The sequence below is a fragment of the Thunnus thynnus genome, chromosome 22 (genome assembly GCF_963924715.1).
Source record: "Thunnus thynnus chromosome 22, fThuThy2.1, whole genome shotgun sequence".
Lineage (NCBI taxonomy): Eukaryota > Metazoa > Chordata > Actinopteri > Scombriformes > Scombridae > Thunnus > Thunnus thynnus.
The window spans coordinates 19991401-20012293 of record NC_089538.1 but is presented as its reverse complement, the minus strand read 5'-3'; the positions used below and the strand labels follow the sequence as shown (position 1 = coordinate 20012293).

The 20893-nt window shown below is 40.2% G+C and overlaps 1 protein-coding gene across 1 annotated transcript in view; it reads right to left on the bottom strand.

Annotated features, from left to right (window-relative positions):
* nhsl2 (NHS-like 2) overlaps positions 1 to 20140 on the bottom strand; it is a 161506-nt gene extending 141366 nt beyond the window's left edge. Inside the window, exon 1 of the mRNA XM_067579881.1 lies at positions 17310 to 20140. Within this exon, the coding sequence (XP_067435982.1) occupies positions 17310 to 17610 (301 nt within the window). The 5' untranslated portion in view covers positions 17611 to 20140. The remainder of the gene's footprint in view (positions 1 to 17309) is intronic.
* Positions 20141 to 20893: the final 753 nt, after the last annotated feature.

Below are 20893 nucleotides of genomic sequence, written 5' to 3'. Positions count from 1 at the left end.
GGCAAACAAATATCTGCGCAGGACATTTATTATCTCCTCTGCCTTCAAAATTCTGGACTGTCCCGACAAAAATCAGGATGTCAGGTCACCATGGTGAGTTCTGGTGTTGTGCTCACCGACAGCTGTTTCTCCCCTTGTTGGGGAAACAAGCGACCAATCAGAGCTTTGTGGGCGGGATTAAGAATGGGGACGCCTAAAAAAATAGCAAAAGGAAAATCGCCACTAAAGAGCAACAAGTGTAGAACTAAAATGAGCATGCTGGTGCAAAAATACCAAGTTTTAATAACTATAGTCATGTGAGGACTCTCTCTGGACAGACTATTAGTCCTCTACCTGCAGGACTTTGGGTCGTCAGGAAGATCCAGCTCACCTGGACTGACCAGCTTCTATATAACCATGTTGTTTTTGGTTGTGTTTAGTTTCATTTATCTTTTAGTGATGCACAATAAATCCATTTTAACTCATGTTTGGTCTCCCCCTTCCTTGTCCAGACTTGAGCCAGATTATGACAAATCGGGGGCTCGTCCAGGATCATAACATCTGTTGGTGCGACTACACCCTTTGTACACATACAATATAGCCCACATTCACCGCCGAGTCACAACAAATGGCTCAAAGCTCACTTTCATTCATAAAACCACGATTAATATTTGCTGTTGGTGCCGTCAAGTGAAAAAATAGCCAAGTTTTCATCCAAATGTAGCAAAATTTTAACCCAATTTCCTAAAAAATCAGCAAAAGAAAACGCAAATGAATACGTTTCCATCCTCTATGCAAATATCAGAATTCAGGTTCATCAAGTAAGTATTTGGTGGTTCAAACCTGTGTGGAGAATCAGCCATTGTATGTATTTATCTTTGTTTTATGCATTAAATCACGGCAACGATTTCTGACTCTTTAACCCTCCTGTTGTGCTCGGGTCAATTTTGACCCGGGAGGACAACAAGTGTCGTTACGTGCTGTCATCAAAAAAATTGAAATGGTTTTAAAACATGATCCTGACTGAACTTTTACATAAACCAGTCTGCCATAATCCATCAACATATTTTCCTCTGATCTCAACCATTTCAATTTTTTTGATGACAGCACGTAATGACACCTGTTGTCCTCCCGGGTCAAAATTGACCCGAGGACAACAGGAGGGTTAATCACTTAATATGACACAGTGATCATCTCAGATATTGTGTAATCTGATGTAAAAACTCTTGCAACTCCTCATTTTTATCTGTTGTTGTGAAAAAACGCTAACCGCTACCACAGCTTCTTTGTCAAAAATGATAAATCACACAATAAAAAACAAAAACAAACAAAACAACCCCCTCTCCAAACCAAAAATATCAGAAATGAAGTGAAATAAATGAGCTGTTTAGTCAGATTAGAGTGTTAAAATGACTCATAAATGACACCAAACAAACAAAAACAAACAAACAAAAAAATCAGGGTGTTAACAGAAGATATCGCAGGTTTGTGAGTTGTTTACAAACACACACAAGATATGTTTACTGTTTATTCACACCACGTCCAAACCGCAGAGCCTCGTTCCTGCCAGGTAGCGGACTGGAAGCAGGAGGCGCACACACACACACACACATCTCATCAGGGTGTCCTGGTCCATGTGTTCAGTGTCAGGACTGTGTGTTCTGTTGTTATATCCCTCCTCTAAGCTCGCTCACCACAACACCCTGCCAATAAATACTTGAGTTTTTTGTTGTTTTTTCCCCCCCAAACAGCCCCGAACGCAGCCAGATCTCGTCTCTTCTCTCCTCTTAAACTCTGTAATTTTTTAAAACCTTTATTTTTTAAACGCTTGGGCTCAGTCAGAGGATGTCACTATTGAGCTAAAATGTAACGAACATGCAGAGGTCCGGTGCTGGATTTTATCTTCTAACCTAAATTTCAGATAAATTGTGCAACCTTTTAAGGGAAAATGTGTGATTGAAGCAGCGAAAACCAGTAAATAAAACCTGAAAATACTGAAGAAGCTGAATGTTCTCTGTCAGGATCTGTAGTCTTACATATACAACATCTTTTTTTCATTAATTGATTTAAATTTAGACCATTTCCTGTTAATTAATCCAGTGCAAACACCAGCAAAATGTCAACTTTCTACTAATTTAGTCAGAATGTTTTCTGCTCAGATATCTTGCGATTTCAGCTTCACCAAACTAGTTTCAAAAACGTTTCATTAATCTAAATGCAGTTTAATCTTCTACACCCTGCAGAGAAATATTTGTATTCCTGAAATCTGTGTTAAAACATGAATATATAGAGAGTTGGAGTGACGGTTTTTCCACAAAATCAAATTGTTGACCTCTGTTTTTACGTATAATCTGCTAGTTTCCATGTTTACATTTAAACTCATGTGTTACATGAAAGTAATTATAATGTATTTGGTTGTTAAACATAAAATACATAATCGAATGTTATGCAACATTATATTTGTTTAAATGTGATGCTAACTAGGTTTGACATCATATTACAGTTGATGCTGCTCAATTTTTAAGAGTTTTGCTCAGTTTAATCAAATCTGGTGTAATTTATGTTGACTTTAATAAAGTTAGTTGGACTCATTTTCCTCTTTTTCAATCAATTTTCAGTATTATATATTGTTGAGTTCCTCAAAATACCACCAAGTTCACCAAACTAACAAATAATGCAGGTTTACAGTGTTTTCCTGCTTCCTTGCCTCCTTTCCTTGCTTGCGTCCTTTCCTACCCTGCTGCTGATGCTAACACACTTCACTCTCTCGTCTTTCCTGCTTCTTAGCCAGGTAAGTCCCTCCACAACGAATTGATATTCCCCTTCTTCCCCTCGCTCTCATTCTCTAATTCAAACCCCGGCTACACACACACACACACACACACACACACACACACACGCACACTCGCTCCTCTGTCCGTCATCTGGAAGTGATTGCGTCCACCATTACAGCATGCCTTGGCCGACGTTAAGCGTTTTGGTGTTGACAGCCAGCCTTTTGTCCATTACAGCCCTGAGAGAAAAAGCTCTGGACAGAAACACATTGATAAAACCAGCTTGCACTGCGAACACACGCACACATGATGCGTGTCTGTTAACTCACTCAGACCCAGGATGACAATCATATTTAAAGATTTAAAAAAGAATAGCAAACACAGGTAACCACCCGTACTTCCTGACACTTTTATAGGTGTATATGGAGTTTTTGACACCTTAAACGTTAAAGAATGAATGAATATTATTGTCTAAATTACAAAATAGCTTCTCTTTTAAAAACTACCACTATGAAAATTCAAACTGAAGTGTGATTTCTGATCTGCCACCTCTAAGGTTAAGGTCTGACTACGTTTTGGCGACTAAAACTACCTCATTAAGATTGGGGAAAAAATGATTTGATGGTTTAAAGAAACCAATGTTGACCATTAGGAGACAAATTCTTTGTCTGCGTCAAACTACTTTGGCCTTTTTTGCACGAAACGTGGGTCAATTTATGCTTTGAAAAAACAATTCGGGCTGCAATCAACGGTTATTTCCAGTGTCGATTAATCTGATGATCATTTAAAAATGCCTGTTATAATGTCCCACAGCCTCAAGTCTTCAATTTTCAAGATCGAAGGTCGATCATGTATGACGTAGGGGCAGCTGTGGATCAGGAGGTAGAGCAGGTCGTCCATTAAACAACAGATCGGTATCTCCCAGGTCCTCCGATCTACATGTCCAAGTGTCACGGGGCAAGATACTGAACCCCAAATTGAATGATTACATCCTCTGTGGCTTGTAGTGTAAAAGTGCTTCGAGTGGTTCTAAGACTAGAAAGGCGTTATATAAATGCAGTCCATTTACCATGTATGACAAAGAAAAGCATCAACTTCTCACATTTGAGAAGCTGGACCCAGCAAAATTGTTACAGAGTGTTCAGACTGAACACCAAACAAACTTTCAGCTTGCATTATTGTGCAAATTTAAACACTGGACTTTTGAGTTGGAGCCATAAAGCATCAAGTTGAAACATCTTCTGGTCATGGTCATGTCTTTGCATTGAAATTATAGTCAATCGTCCCACCTTTAAAAGTCTCTTTGCTTTCAGTCTGAACACACTTTTAAGAAGGAGTCCAACATACGTGGTCAAACAATCACACAGAATCAAGCGGGAACTACCAACGAAGCCAATGCAGAAGGTCATTATGGTCTCAATCGCTAAATTTGGACCACTAATAAGTGGGCTCATGGTCATTTTGGAAATTATTACTCCATTCATAAGATTTGAAGACTTATAGCAGCTTTGATGTCTGCAGTGTGGGCGTTGATTGACAGCTGTGATTGACAGTTCTCTCACCTGCTCATTAGCCCGTTTTAGCTAAAGTAGCTAACGTTAGCCAAAGTGAGCCCCACTCTGTGTTCCTTGTAAGCTAACGTTCACGTCAGTCAGAGGCATATTTCTAGAGTGTGAAAGGGTGGAAGAATTAGAATAGAATACGACTAAAATGAGAATAGCTGGTCCACCTTAAAGGTCAGTCCAGCTTAAGTCAGCCTGTTCTAGACCGTAGTCAGGAAGCACAGGGGAGACTTTGTTTTCTGCTTCAGGGTCGAAGTCATCGCTAACTTCGGGGCTAACCTCCTCCGCTTTAATCAGCAGGTTGCAAGCAAGACACAGGAACTTGTCTTGGGTCTTGAGGAGCATTTATTCACCGACAAATAGCCTAAACTGTACACACACTGCATTGCTACGTTAATCGATATACAATCCAATCGCCAATCGGCACGCGCCTCAGAGAAAGATTGATGGTTTGTCACAAAGATCCCCAAAATCCTCCCAATTTCTTCACACTGTGAGAAATAACAAATATCACGGCAGCCTAAGAGATGAAGTAACAGCGGTGATATAATGCAGGAAGAGGCCCAGTGTGTGTAATGATATACTGTACATGTGCAGAGCAGCACTTTCTCCTCCCTCCTCTGGGTCCGGCAACGTCTCCTACAAGTGTTTTTATATACGGGCGATGTTCCAGTTTGTCATTGGTCATGTTTGTAAGACTTTTCTCTTGTTTTCTGCTGCACACACACACACACACACACACGCACACAATCCGTCTCTCTCTCTCTGTAGTGCTAACATGAGGACAAGGCATGAGGACAGTGTTTATATTATCTCACAGAGAGCAGATTCTTATCCCAGAGGAATGAGGAGAGGGAGGAAAAAGGGGGGAAGAGAAAAAAATCAGGATGGAGGAAGAAAAGTTTAAAAGTGGAAAAGGCAAAAAAAAGAGTGATGGTACTGTATGAAGGACAGAAAGCACGATTACAGCGAAAAATGACAAGAAAATGAAAAATCAGCTTTTTTATTATTATTATTATTATTATTATTATGTTTGGTCTGTTTTCCTGAGGGTCCAGACAGGTTTAAGGTTTTGTCTGTGTGTGACAGAGTCTCAATGGTGGCACATTGTTCAAAGAGCAGATGCAGACGCCATGATGGCAGCAGCATGTAAACACAGTAGGTGAGACTACACATACACACATGACCGAAGATATAGCGATAGTATTGATGTTTGAGTTTGTTGACCTTAAAGGGGACGTATCATACACATTTCCAGCTCTGTATTTATAGTCTGGGGCTCGACTGGAATATCTTTGCATGATTTACAGTTCAAAGAACTCTTTATTTATCTTATACTGGCCCTTTATGCAGCCCCTCAGTTCAGCCTCTGTCTGACACAGGCTGTTTTAGCTCCTGTCTCTTTAAGGCCCGCCCTCCTGATGAGCCCACTCTGTTCTGATTGGTCAGCTTCAGGATTTAACTTCATTTTCTTGTACTTAACTCGAAATAGAAACTTCTAAAATACATCCATACATGTTCGAGCTGAAATCCGGTCAGAAATATGGGAGTGGACATTGCAAACAACACGTGGAACAACCTTAGCGACAATGGATACAGAATAGACGGCCATTTATGGGCGACTATCTGACATCAAGGTACAAAAAAAATATCACAAACAAAGCACTAAGGCAGGTTGAAGCCCTGGTTTTTGACTTGCAGGCAGCATTTCTACATACTTTAACCTCAAGTTTTGGAACTTTGACCATGTTTAACATAAATATCCGACATCATAAAAGCATAAAAATAAACCACAAACCACAAAAAGCCTTATATGTCCCTCTTAACAAACTCTGTATCTCTATATCTGACTGTACACACACACTAAATCAGTCAGTGCAAGAGGTCTTGTTTCCATCTTGTTTCTAGACGTCTCTCATTGTTTTGGACTTGTCTTGACTATTAGTGCTCATTACAAACAATTTCATTGTGATGCTTTTTTTAACATTTCTTTTACTACATTATTTAAATATACACCATTTACACAGTTGATACAGCAAGGAAGTATATCCACATACATAGCATGAGTCCACTATTTTGCAGTCTTTTCCCCATCCCAAGAACGTAAAACCTCAAAATAAGTACAACAATAAAAATTATATAACAAATTGATAAATAAGTAAAATAAACTGTAGGAAAAATATCTCTAGTTACTAGAGACCATAATGATGAGTCCATATTTGGATAATTGATTAAATTATAAACAAAAAAGCCAAACAATGTGAGGATTTTCTGCTTTCCGTTACTGTAAATTAAACATTAAGTGACAAACTGCAACATCAGATGCAGTAAAATTATATAACCGTCTCTTTAACGGTTGTCTATCTCTCCTCGTTTTGATCTTCCCGTCCTTCCTCCATCTCCTTCTTCTTCTCTTATCTCTCCTCCTTCCTTTTCCTCAGTCTCCCCTTTTTGCTCCCTCTCGCCCTCCTCTCCTCATTTTCTCTAGTTTTCCTCCCTCTTTCTTCTCTTCTTCCCATCTTTCTCCTCTTCCCTCTCTTCACTTACCTCTCTCTGCTCTGTAATTCCCAATCTGACTAACTCAATGGTACAAATCCCTGTGAACGTGTGTGTGTGTGTGTATTTGAGCTTTTCTTCACATTCCTGTTCATACATTCGTTCATATTCCCACACAACGTTCCCCGTGGGACGACTATAAGACTACATACTCAGGAAAGTGTATGTATGTGTGTATCTACGTGTGTGTGTGTGTGTGTGTGTGTGTGTGTGTGTGTAACAGACTGTTTTCACAAGCCGCCGCCTTCGTGCCGTTTGACAAATCGGTGCTGATATTAGAAAAAGAAATACAACATGAAGTTCACAGCAGGACTACAGGAGGGCGAGAGACACTGGGAGACAAGACATAAAAACACACACACACACACATACAAGGTGGATGGTTGCCGTGGAAACGCATCTGACCAAAAAAAAAAAAAAAAAAAAAGTGCAGGCAGAGGGAGGGAAACAATGATTAAAATAAAGGGAGAAAAGTTTTATCCCTTTGGCTGACGAAGAGTAACAGAGAGTCTGTGTGTGTGTGTGTGTGTGTGTGTGTGTGTGTGTGTGTGTGTGTGTGTGTGTGTGTGTGACCAGGCTCTCGGCCAAGGCAGGAAGTTGTTAGTAGTTTTTTTTTTTTCCCTCTTTTACCTGAATCTACAACTCGCTCTCATTTTAGTACAACAGCTCTTTCTCTTTCTTTCTTTTTTTGTTAATTTTCTCATTTGTACAAACACACTTCACTCTCTCTCTTTCTCTCTCTCTCTCTCTCTCTCTCTCTCTCTCTCTCTTTCAGTAATTAATGACCACAAAAACCACTACGGGCCCCCAAAGCTCCACCTCCACCTAATCCTGGCTTCTAGGAACTAATGATACTCACACACACACACAGAAAACCCGGCACACACACACACACACACACATACTCATATAAGACGAAGAAAAATGCCCACAATCTCCAGTGAAAACACTTGCAGCTCCAACAGAAACATTAAATGTAGTACATTTACTATGGTTTCCTCACTGGCCTTCGTAGAAGTAAAAAAAAAAAACCCACAGCACTCAACCAAAAACAAAAAGGGAGTCCAAAAGTCAAAGCACAACAAAGGGTCTGCACTTATTTAATCTCATGTGCAGAGCCAAACCAACGATGAACTCATCCTACTTACAAGTATTGTGTGTGTCTCCAAAGCCTGATATATCTTATTTTCTCTGTTTTTATCCAAAAACTATTAAAAACACGCCAATGCAGCCACATCGCTGCACTGGGTGACATGTTCCTTCATCACTGAAGAGAGCGAGAACAGCTATAAAGAGTATAGAAACAATTACAAAAACAATTTATTGGGAAACATAATCTGCAGCTTAACAAATAATGAAAATCTTTGCTGTCTTTGTCTGTTAAATATCTAAAATGAGTGCTAGAGAGGAAGGCATTCAAACACAAGAGAAAATTGTGTTTGTCATGTGTAACTGATCAAAAATTACATTGGTTGCATGTGGGAAGTCCCTAAAAAAAGGAATTGATTCTCATGCACTTTTTTTAAGATCGACTGATAGTAGCGGCTGTTTTATTTATCATCCTCAGTTTGTTATGGAAAGTTTTAAGGGTTTTGTTTGCTCTGGTCAGCGGAATAAGGTCCTGAAGAAGGTCCGTTGGCCAAATACAACGCTGTATTTTGTATTTTGTGTCGGACCGCACCGAGAAAACCTCTTTCAAAGGGTCATAGTATAGTTGTTTGGTCCACACCTGAGTGCGATTACTGTGTTCAGACCTGTCTAAACGAATCTCACCAAGGGGTGAAAACTGGGCTAAAAAGCTCAGGTCTGGAAAAACCCTTAGTGTCAAATGTCTAAACGTTGCTTCAGAGGCTCCTCCAGACTGAAAGGTGTAACTGCATCTTGTTAAAAGGTCAAATTTTCCTAAATATTGATGCTAAATATCAGCTATCAGCAACATAAATATAAGAATATCTGTATCAGTGCACAGCTAACCCACAAAATGTCAAAGAGAACTGGCTACAGCTGCTTTGGATCCTTATCAAACCCTGGTGGTGATTCATCAGGTAACTGGACAATGCAGACAAACAACACAACCATCAAATCTATTCCTGGTTAAATCTCTTCAGCAGGACCAGTTTTATATCAGGAAGACGTTATTGTTTTAATGACTAACTCAACTTAATTTCTAAAAGTCTGCAAATGAGACTCACTTCTGGGAATTCTTCTGAATATTAAATTTCACTAGAAAGAAAACTAAACCAGACTGATAAAAGAACGAACAAAAGTCTTTCTACTGCAATGTGTTGGAGTGTCGGCTCTGAATCACCGCCTGTAGGAAGAGAGATAGTGGGGGAGGAAGAGGAGAAAAGGGAGGCCAGGGAACATTTTGACATTGGAAAAGATGTTTTGATTCAATGCACGGCCTGCATTAGTGATTAAAAACAAACTTTTAGGGAATACAGAGCATCTCCAAAATGAGCGCCGAGATGTCCGAAGTCACCCGTCGCCACTGAATGCATCGTTTTGTGGCGTCAGAACCTGAATAAAGCTGTAAAAATCAATTCAAAGCAAGTTTCCAGAGCTGTTTTTGGAGGGGTTTTTTTTTTTTTCCCCCTCGTGCATGTCACTGTTCGTCAAAAGCATGCAGAGAAGTGTTGGAGGATAAAGGGGGGAAAGGAAAAGAAGTATGAAAAAAGGAGAGGGGGAATTACAGAGGGGCCAACAGGGAGGGACACTGAGTCATGAGGTTGACGTCCACCCGTGGGAACGAGGGAGGGGAGAGAGAGAGGGAGGAAAGGAATTAGTAAGAGAAAGAGAAGAGATTTAAAGCCTGTTTCTCATCTCTTCATCAACCATTTGAGTTTCATAACAGGATTTTGGAAGTAAATCAGAAGTTTAAAAGTAGAAAGAAAGCAACAAGTGATCACTACCAACAAGCGAGGAAGGAGAAAACAGATATTCTGATTTATTTAGTGTGTCACGTTTAATGCATTCCTGTTGGAGTGTAAAAACACTGACTGCTCAGTTGTATCTCATTAGTTTGATACTAAACTCAAACCTTTGGTCAGTTGCAAGTCGTCTGTAGGTTTCATCTTGTGCAACATTCATGTAAAGACGCATCAAACTGGTGACCATTTTAATCAAAAACTGAACTATAAGATGTTGTCACATATGATACAACCTCTACTAGGAGGAACACGACTGTCCCACACATGAGTGCGGTCATAAACCAAACCGATATCTGGAAAACGTTTTAGTGACGCTGCCAGAGTCAACAACTTAAAGCAGCTATGATCAATATCTTTTCGTTGACAGATATTTTCCTCAAGAGTTTAAGGCAGAGAGCAAAAACAGAGTGATTATCGGACGTACGTCCACCAAGTGGACAGAAACACGACCCCGATTGAATGATAACGTTGCTCCGTAACTGCTGGATGTGGGAATAAGCAACTGTTTGCTAACAAATTCAACATATCAACTTAAAAAGTGTTGACAGAGTGTTAAAATCTTGTTTCTGCTGCTCCCAAAGTAGCCAAAAAGACAGTTAATGCAGGTTTAAAGATGAATTCAGATGGAAAATGAAGCAAATTTTTTGCCTTGTGTCATTCGCGTGTGTTGGGTTAAGATTAAGGTTCAGATTAGGGTTAAGGTTAGGGTTAGGGTTTGGATTAGGGTTAAGGTTAGGGTTAAGGTTCAGATTAGGGTAAGGTTAGGGTTAAGGTTCAGATTAGGGTTAAGGTTCAGATTAGGGTTAAAATTAGGGTTAAGGTTCAGATTAGGGTTAAGGTTCGGATTAGGGTTAAGGTTAGGGTTAAGGTTAGGGTTCGGGTTCGGATTAGGGTTAAGGTTCAGATTAGGGTTAAAGTTAGGGTTAAGGTTCAGATTATGGTTAAGGTTCGGATTAGGGTTAAGGTTAGGGTTAAGGTTCGGATTAGGGTTAAGGTTCGGATTAGGATTCATGTGTGAGTGTGCCTCTGAACTCACCAGAGAACCTGCTTTTTTCTGTTATTTCCCTCCCGTCTCTCCTTTTTCCTCTCATCTCTGTACATTTATGAAGCAGATTCATAAAGACCCACAATCTGTGCACATCTTTTGCTCAAATTGAAACCAAATTTCAAACCAAATTTTCATCTCATCTTTACATCTATTAGCGGATCTAATAGTGTCTTTTGTTCGGTTTGAACACACAGAAGCAGTTTAAAAACAACCACAACAAGTGAAGGCAGCATACTTTTGCCACAATCCCAATAACAGCAACTGTACAGCACAATACTAAGCATGTATATCACTATATATGTCACAGATGTAAACACTGATCAACCTTTTTAACAGTTCTGCAATGACAGCAGTTTGGGAAACAATACATTAGAGTTTTATCTTTACTTTTGTAACTATCTTGTACGGTTTAATGCCACTTATTTGTACTATAACTCCAACAATATGTTGAACTTACAACACGCTGCAGGAGTGTTGTGCTTTACTACTTCGCCCTCCTTTCATCTGCTTCTATTTCAGTTCATGATTTACAACCTTTACCAGAATGACCTCCAGAGAACTGACATTAACTTTTATTCAGGTGAGATTCGGGCAGTTTTTCATGTCATACGCTCATTATTCTGTCAGCGCCGGTTTGTTGTCTTTAGGGGTCGATGCTGGTACAGAGTTTTTGGTCCCTGTGCCCACTCACAGATGAAATGATGGATTTTCTCTCCGTATGATTGATGAACGCTGATGCAAAAACGACAGCTCTACAGCGAAGTCTCCGCTCCTTCTCTCCAAACCGCAGCTCCGTACCGAAGGCCAAAACAAACACCAGTCGTTATAAACGGCCAAACTTGCAGAAAAAGGCGTTAATTTGTGTGTCAAACTGCCATAAATGTCCCGCTCTGAACTTGTCTCAATTTTTCAACAGATGGCCTCAAAAAAAAAAAAACCAGAACACAGCTGTCTTGACTTTGATGCCTAAAGTGACCTGTATGGATGTTTATGTTTTTTTCCATTCAGTGTGTGTACAGCTCATTAACAGACCGTTTTTAGATGACGCCGACACATTTTTTACGCTCTCAAAACTCCACTGTAGCTGCATTCCTTTTTAACTCCTGCCAAGATTTGCTGACTGATCAACAGAAAAATTAATCGAAAACAAACACTGGAAACTATTTTAGAAAAGGGATTTTTTAACAAGCAAATGCCAATCGCTTATTGCTTCCATCGTCTCAAATGTGAGGATTTCATTGTCGTTTATCAATGTGAACTGAATATTTTGGGATTTTTGACGAAAAAAGACATTTGAAGACAACATAATGAGCTCTACAATATTATATAAAGGGTATTTTTCACTATTTTCTAACATTTTATAGACAAAATGATTGATCAGATGAATCAAAAATGAAAATAATTGCTGGTTTCAATCCTAATTTGGTGTCTTTATATGTTTAATATCGCTGCAAAGTTAATGTCTTTGGCATTTTACTGTTGTTAGGACAAAAAAAAGCCATTTTAAAGCATCACTTTTGGCTCCAGGAACTTGTTATGAACATTTTTTTTAATTATTCTTGACATTTCAAGGATTAAACAAATTGGATAAACCAAATTACATTGGGGAAGATTCCTCTTTAGAGTGGTAAAAGAAAAAAAATGGTCAAAAACTGTAAGGTATGTGTGCATGTGGATCATGTTTTTGTTATTTACTCTAAATGAAATCACAGATTTTCTCCTACATTTGATGATTAAGTTACGCAAAGAATGTTGACCTCATCGAAACCTTTCTCTGTTAAAGTTAATTCAACGATATCATGATTTAGTCGGAGCAGAAAGGGGTTGCAGAGCTCTCCAGGTGCTGAAACTTAAAACATGTTGCACATTAGGATACACCCCTCGTCAGTGATGTCACAGGAGGTGTTTTCCTGCACCTGCTGTGACATCACTGACCGAGATTTCGAAGCGAAGCGTGTTTAACGATCTCCGACCAGATGCGATTTCCCTGCAGATTCACCCTTTAAAATAAAAGCCCTCCACCTCCGACTAGCCTTCAACCCTGCCTCTGCTGGGACCGAGCGGAGGGGAACATTTTGTTACAACACACTGCGGCAAAAAAACCAGCCTGTAAAATCAGTTTTGGGTCAAAGGAAGAATGTGGTTTCCCAGAGAATTAAGCCGAAAACGAAAACACTGAACTTTGGTTCCCAGTCACATACTTGGGATATTCCTGCCCCACTTAGGGTCAACAGCAGCGGAGAGAATATGGAAGGAAATAAACCCATAATGAGAAGGAGAAACGGAGGAGGTGTTGCAGAGGACAAACTCCTCAAGTTCAAGCCTCTCTGTGAGTGACAACTTCCAGTGGAAAGAGGACACACATACTGTCATGCTATCAAGCTCTAACATCCTCTTCCTCCGTATCAGCGCCGCTTCTTCCTCTCCGCCCAGATAGGAGGAAAACTCAGCTCCGAGATCCCCTCCGGGCGCTCCGGCGTGTCGGAGTCCTGGAAGCAGCTCAGGAGATCCGACTCCTGAACAAACTCTCAGCTCGTGGTGGAAAAAATCCCCTCATCCAGGCCTGGAACATGTGTTTCACCGTAGCCTTATGCAACTCTGACCGAGTTTCACTTTTCTTTTTTGGCAGGTGGAGGGGGGGATTGTCAGTGGTTGTTATTGGAGGAAAAGCACATATCCACAAAACCTTTTTTTTTTTTTTTTTTTTTGTCCACGAATGAAGGAAAAGAATGTGAACTTAGTTTTAAACTTTAACAATGTAGTTTTCATGCCTAAAAACCTTCAGTCGTATGGATTCGTTTTGATTCGTTTATAGTTTTATAGCTTTGGAAGGTATTTACTAAACGACTAATCCAGACAGATTAGAGACAATAAATGACACAATAAAAAAACATGAGTCTTTTCAGTTTGTTTGTAATAAATAGAAGAACTGGGTTACTAGAACAAAGAAAAGAGCGCCACCTACGGAAACTTCATCCAACACGAAAACCGATCCATCCACACTGTATTGTTTGGAAGACTTCTTATAATGTATGAGTGGAATAATTTGATTTAAGCAAAAATGCCAAATATTTGATGGTTCCAGCTTCTTGCATGTGAGAATTTGCTGCTTTTCTTGGTCTTACGTTACAGTTATTTGAATATATTTGGACTTTAAGTCTTGTGTGCTTTGGGATATTGTGATTTGTGACATCAGTTATGAAAATAATCATTAGTTGCAGCCATAAAAGAGACCCCGACCCCTTGATCAGGTGTTTTTCACCCCTTCAAACCATAAAATACACCTGTGTCCATTACTGCCAGTCAGCATTACAGCAAAAACATTGCCCAGGGTATAAAACATCTCTATTATTATGCATGGTGTTGCTCTAAATAGCTAAATAATGCTTCTGTAGAGATTCATGCTCATGCTTGTAGTTTTTCCACCAAGTTTAATTGGTTTGGTGTTAAATCATATTCATTTTACTGTATGCTTCTCCGGTAACATTATAACCCCTTCAACTCCCTGTTTGATTCATTAGAAACAAGTAAAATCTTTAATATTTATCAATAAGAGGGTGTGAGTGTGGAGAATGACGTGCGGAGGAGAGTTAAGTTATGTGCAGTGCAGAAATTTTAGAGGAAAGTGTTTGAACATGTGAAACAAAACTCTGCAAAGGAGGAAAACCCAAATGTTTACGCCTTGTTATTATTTTTGTAAAAGGTGGATCAGTGTTTTCTATCCTTGGTGAGACAGGAGGAGGAGGTAAGAGAGAGAGAGAGAGAGGTGGTAGAGTGAGGATGATGATGAGAGACGAAGGCCCAGGCCGGCTCTATTGATTATTTAGCCGTGTGCTTCTTCTGCCCACATGTTAGTGATACAGTACGCTGCCGCCAAAAGCCCACACAGAATTTAGAAAGGAGAGAGAAAGAAGAGTGAGATCGCACACACACACACACACACACACAAAGACGCACCCGCACACACACACACCGGCCAACACATGGGTGAGTTCCTCTCGGAAAAGTAAACTAAAAGGCGAGCTGTGTTTTGTTTTATCTATCTTCCTCTCCTCTTTCCAGCTCTACATCTGGGCTGCGTTTGGAGGGACTTTCTCTTATCATACGGTACGTGCACACACACACACACACATGCACGCACACACACACACACACAGTTTGCACAGCTATCCTTGTTAGGACATTGCATTTAGTTCCATTCATCGCAGACCGCCTAACACAAACCCAAACCTCAACCACAACCTCAGAAATGATGTTTTGCCTCATTAGGACTGGGCTTTGGTCCCCATGAGGACTGCTGGTCCCGACTAGGACGGTGTTTACACTGGAAAAGGTCCCCAAGAGGTAAGAAAAACGCACACACACACACACACACACACACACAGACACACACATACTGCTGACAGCCTCGTAAACTCGTGTTCACAGTCGGCTTGCCTTTTTCATTTGCTCAATTTTGAGCTGTAACACAAACAAAGAAAAAAACCACCTGCGAATATTTTGTGCAAAGTTTGCAGAGTAAAACAAGTTGAAGGTGGCCACAGTGCAAATTTCCCATCATGCATCTCCGCTGCAGCTCACCTGCATTGGAACAGTTGTCAAATAAAGGTGGGTATGTGTCCTTATGATGCAGATGTCGACGTATAGAGCTCAGTGTTTGTGCTCATACGTTTGAATAAAAACATCAATTCAACCATCAAAAGGTATTGTTGTGGTATTGATACTATTGTGTGGATCAGTGTTGCATTGTAATATACTGTAGGCTAACACAAGCTAATGTATCACAGGGTAGTTTCACATTATTGATGGTTATTGAGAGATTTCTGGATGTGTGAAAGCTTGAAATCACGACTCTACTGTAGCCCTTAAAGGTGACCTGTTCTAGGAAACCGACCAGCCAGACGAGAATCTATTCAAACTGTCTCTCAGCAAGACACAAGAGCGTCTGATTCAGTGTTGATGTTTCTCTGGAAGGAAAGCCTTGACAAGTTTTTTAAGATAGTGAGAAAAAGTACAACCAGGCTTTTCGAAAATGAAAAATTAGCTTTGAAAACCACCCAAGAGATGAAAAGCGTGTGGAAATCTGTAGTTATTTCAATAGAATTTCTTGACTTAGCAACACCACAAAACACACTGTAATGGAAATCAAAGTTAGTCTTCTGCAATGTCCGAGTCCGACTATCACAACAAGACAAATTCAAATCCTGAAATGTCACCAAATATGATCCTTAAAGTCTTCTGAAACTTTCCTAACTTAAAGATTCCCTCCAGAAATGTCAAAATACTTTCAAAATTCTTGTTTTTCCTCATTTTAAAAGTTTTTTTACTTCAAAGAAAAGTGGATTCTCACTGTATTTACACTGGATGTTTCAAGTTTCCACATCACACTTGTGTAAGTTGAATACTGGACTATGATTGGCTCCAAACTAGTTGTGATGTCACTAATCATGCTCGTAGGTACAGGCCTTAAACTCAGATTGAAGGTGAGCTCAGAGAAACTTTCCCTCATCAGCACAGTGACACTAAAACAAGCAAGCAAAACACATTGTTGAGTATCCTAGAGGGCGACTTTAAGTTCTTTAAGTGAGTGACAAGAGCATCATCTTGAACCCAAAACTTGCCTTCACCTGCTTCACGTCGCTTTAAATCCAAAAACTGATGCGATCGTGTCAGCGGGGAGTAAAGAAACAATACTTCACATGAGGAGCAGTGAAGGAGTTGACAAAGTGACAGGTAGACTGACAAAACTCCAAAACACGTATGACATCTCTACAATTACACCGAGTTCACATTCCTCTCTCTCCACACCCACAACGTGATGCCTTCAGGAGCATCTGGTAAACCTGCATGCCCCGAGAACCGAAGCCGATAGAAAGTCAGTGTGACAAGGTGTAAAAGGTGTTGCATTCACTTCCTGTCGTGCCAACTTTAAAGTCTGAAACTGTACCAAAAAATACAGAGAAGAAGTACTAACATCATACAACAGTTAACGACATGCTTATGCTTTACTTTAGCAATTAACTGAGGTAATTAACTCAGCCAGCTCAATTTCCAAAGTGTTCATGTGCCAACATCTAATATTTCCTGCAGCAACTGAACTCAGGACACCTCTCTCTCTCCTCTCCTCTCTCTCCAGCTGACAATAACAAACCCTCCAATAATAAACCTCTCACTTACTCACACCCTGAATAAACCTTAAGACGCACAGGGAAGAGATGACCCCTCTGTTCTGAGTCATATTGACTCATGAAGAAGGTGATAAGGCAACAATTAACCACAAATCCCTCCAGAAAAAAAAAAGAAAACATGAATTTAAGCTCATTTCCTAAAGTTTGACACCAATGTCTGACTAAAAAAAAAAATCTGTTTCAGCTCTGCTCCTGCAGCTGCGAGCTGTGTAAAGTGACTCCAGGTGGGTTTTTTTTTTTTTTTTCCTCCTGGGTTTTTAATTTCCTCTTACTTCTCGGTGGAGGTTTGCTGACCAGCTCCGCGACGTGCCTCTGCAGCCGGACCACTCTGCCCTCCAGCGCGCCAGACCGGTGGCAGACTGACACCAGCTCTCCTTCCAGCTCCTCCAGGATGCTCACCGAGTGCCGGGACAGATCCGACAGCTGCCGGAGCACCGAGCACAAGGTGAAGCCGCACACGTCCACCAAGTCACCGAAAATCTCAAGCTGCCGCGGGCGCGTAGCCTCCCGCAGCCTCCCGCCGTCGGGCTTGCACACATCTTTCGGAAGTATCGTCCGTTTGCAAAAAGGCATGATTCCTTTCCCTCCTCTCTCTTGCAAATAAAAAAATAATAACAAACTCCGCAGATACGTCAAGTTATATTCCTGTGATCCTTCTCTCTCCCGCTGGCGCACAGACGCATGCTATGAATCCTCCGGGAGGAAAAACTCCGCCGCTGTTGGAGAGGCTTGGAGCGAGTTGCGCGTCGTGCGCCCTCATTGTTTTTGACTGCGAGCTTTTCCCTTTTTACGGCGTAGAGGAGTCTCAGCTGCTCAGTGGATTGCTGTCAAATCAACCACAGTGTAACACACATGACATCCGGTGTTAACTTTCAAAATTATAGCCATAAACCACAAGTGATCCGAACCATTAAAGTGCAAAAAAACAGATAAAATATGAGGGAAAATTGTGAGGATGAGCTTCTAAAATCACTGGTTGTGATTTGAATGACTTCTGGCTTGTTTATCAGAGGAGGGTCATCACATGGGAAAGCTCAGGATATTCTTCAGGACCCTTTAAAACCTCTTTATTCTGAGTTTTCCCTTCTTCCCTCTGGGCGAATAAAGGATTTCTAGATGTAGCAGGAACAGGTATTTGTCCTAGAGGCTCTCCAAACTTTGAACTTGGAGGTGGACTAGGACTGATCAGGCACTTTTATATGTTCTAACTATAATACTGGAACTGTGTGTCCTTTAGCTGCATGTGTTTCAGGTCTCAATCTTAATGTTCTTTATGTTTTTTTAACTGTTTGCTGCTAAATGAATCTCCCCAGTGGGGATAATAAAGACTTAACTACTGTAATAGACAACATGAGGCTGAACTTCATGTCATAAAGGGAACATAAGTAAGCGTATACAAACATATTGACTTTTCTTTATTAAGTTATCCACTGTTTACTCTCTTCTAAGTGTTTTTACATGCTTTAAATGTTGATTTTCTGTAGTCATGAGTAGACCTATCACAGTCTTATAACAATTTATTTTAATAATAAACAGTAATATTACTAAACATAGTTATAAAAATGTATTGGTGCCGTTTTTATGAGTCATTTTGTTGCCTGATATTTTTTCCCTCACTGTGTGCTTTTATTATAAAGCTTTCATTCACTCCCCTGCGTCAGATCTTATTCTCTCCGGCTTGACGAAGCGACGCAGGGTGCAACAGTCTGGTGTTTCCTGAGAAGGAAACCTGGCTGGAGGAGGGAGAGGAGAAGAAGAGATGAGGAGGAGGAGGAGGAGGAGGAGGAGGAGGAGGAGGAGGGAAGAAGACAGGGGATGGATGAAATCTTTCATGCACCATGGAGCTTATGTGTGTGCGTATGTGTGTCAGGGATGCAATACAATAGCTACATTATGAAATACTTTATTAATCCCTCAGGGGAGGAAACTGAGCGCCTCCATACGTAGAGGACAGACAGGTAGGACAATATGAAGAAGGCAGCAGTAAATAGTGTAAACATCAATGAGACTGACATCAACATATTCATGAACAACATCCTAGTCATCAACATCATAAACAGTGACAGTCAACAACAATGTTTTATTAAAAAAACGTCACCACAGCAGCTACAAGACGTCCTGAATCTCTCTGAAAAGCACCTGAGGGCGTAATGTTCAACTGTCCGCATACTTTTGGCCATATCCTGTATTTTTCATTTGATTTATTTCTGTTATAGATTAATCAACCTCCTCAAATATACCCGTATTTATTGTCATGCATCATACTGGCTTTTTTTCATTCATGCAAACAAATGTATCTGAACTTGAACCTGAACTACTGAGATTTCAGCAGCACAACCAGACATGTCAGTAGAAACTGTGTGGTGGAAAAAAAAAAAAAAAATGAGGTCGGTTTAAACAAGTGGGTCTGGAAATGAGGAGAAGAAAGAACCAGGGGACAGAAATTCCTGAGTCAGAGTTAAAATGAACCAAGACGACATGGAGCGCTGTAGTCTCTCTTCTCTCCCGCTTGATCTATAAACTGAATACAGGTCCTCCACTCCAGGCACATATTTCCAGATGGTGGGGACAGGATCACAAAATCAGAGGCTGTTATACAGTAGACTGTGTTACCGTTGTGGCCATTTTGGATTTACAGCGACGTTAAGGTGAGACGTTGACTGATTGATCAGCAGAAAATGAATCAAGCACCAGTTGTGATAACTGATTAATTGCTCTAAAATGTGAGGATTTGCTGCTTTTCTTTGTTTTATAAGTTTTTAAATTGAATATTTTCAATTAAATTCATACCTGACCTTTAGAAATAGTATTTTGATTAAACCATCTCACTCAAGGTTGACTTACTTTGTCCAGAGCTTTCAGTCGCACCTTATTTTCTTGGTAAAATGCCAGAAATTAACACTAAAATTAGATCATTTTAAGTCTAATCTGATTTAATTCTTGATTTTAAAGTGGTTAAAGACTTAAGAACAAGACTTTGCTTTCAGTCACATCTGTGTGATTTCGTTGAAAGCTCCGGAAAAAGATAGTAAGTCCACCTCAAGTTGGAATTGTTTCGGTCAAAATGAATATCTTTACATTTTGGACAAGCAATTTGAGGACTTGAACTCTGATTTTTGGACATTTTGATGGGACTTTTTTCATTTTAAAGACCAAACAACTAATCAAAAAGTTTATAATAAACAGGTGAAACTGAATTGATATTAGGAGTCAGTAGCAGCGCTGCATTCACAGGCAGAGACGATGCAACCAGACACAATACACTCGATTGTACAGATTCAGATGTGTTATGCTAGTAGCGGCTAATTTAGCCTGGAGCTGCTAGACTCAAGCAGAGATGAAGAGCGGGCCACAGAGGTCTGGTAACCTCACTGCTTTCTAACTCCTCATCCCCACATTTTTTTATTTTTCAAATTTGTAGATTTCTGCCCCAACTGACGCTGACTCAAGTGACATCACTTGAGTCAACTTATCAAATTTCAGCTCTCTCTGTAGCCACGAAAGGCAGTAGTAATACTCCCCAGGACTTCAAATGAGCCATGTCAGGCCAATGATGGCACTGCTACCCAAGTAGGGAGGCATGTTTAGCAAGATGTCAGCCTAAAATAAACAACTATTTATCAGGCTGGAGATTCCAGATGAAAGAAAATAAAAGAATAAATGGTTTCCAAGAGTCTGGAAGGATACGGTAGATTTGGCCACCTGTAGCTAACAAGATCACTCTCAAGTCAAGTCCATTTTTTATAGAGGTCAGAATCAAAATTTTGCCCTAAAAGGCTTTATAAACTGTACATATCCTTACATCCCTAAAATTTCCAACTGCCAAGAGATGTTGTATCTTCATAGTTAGACAAAC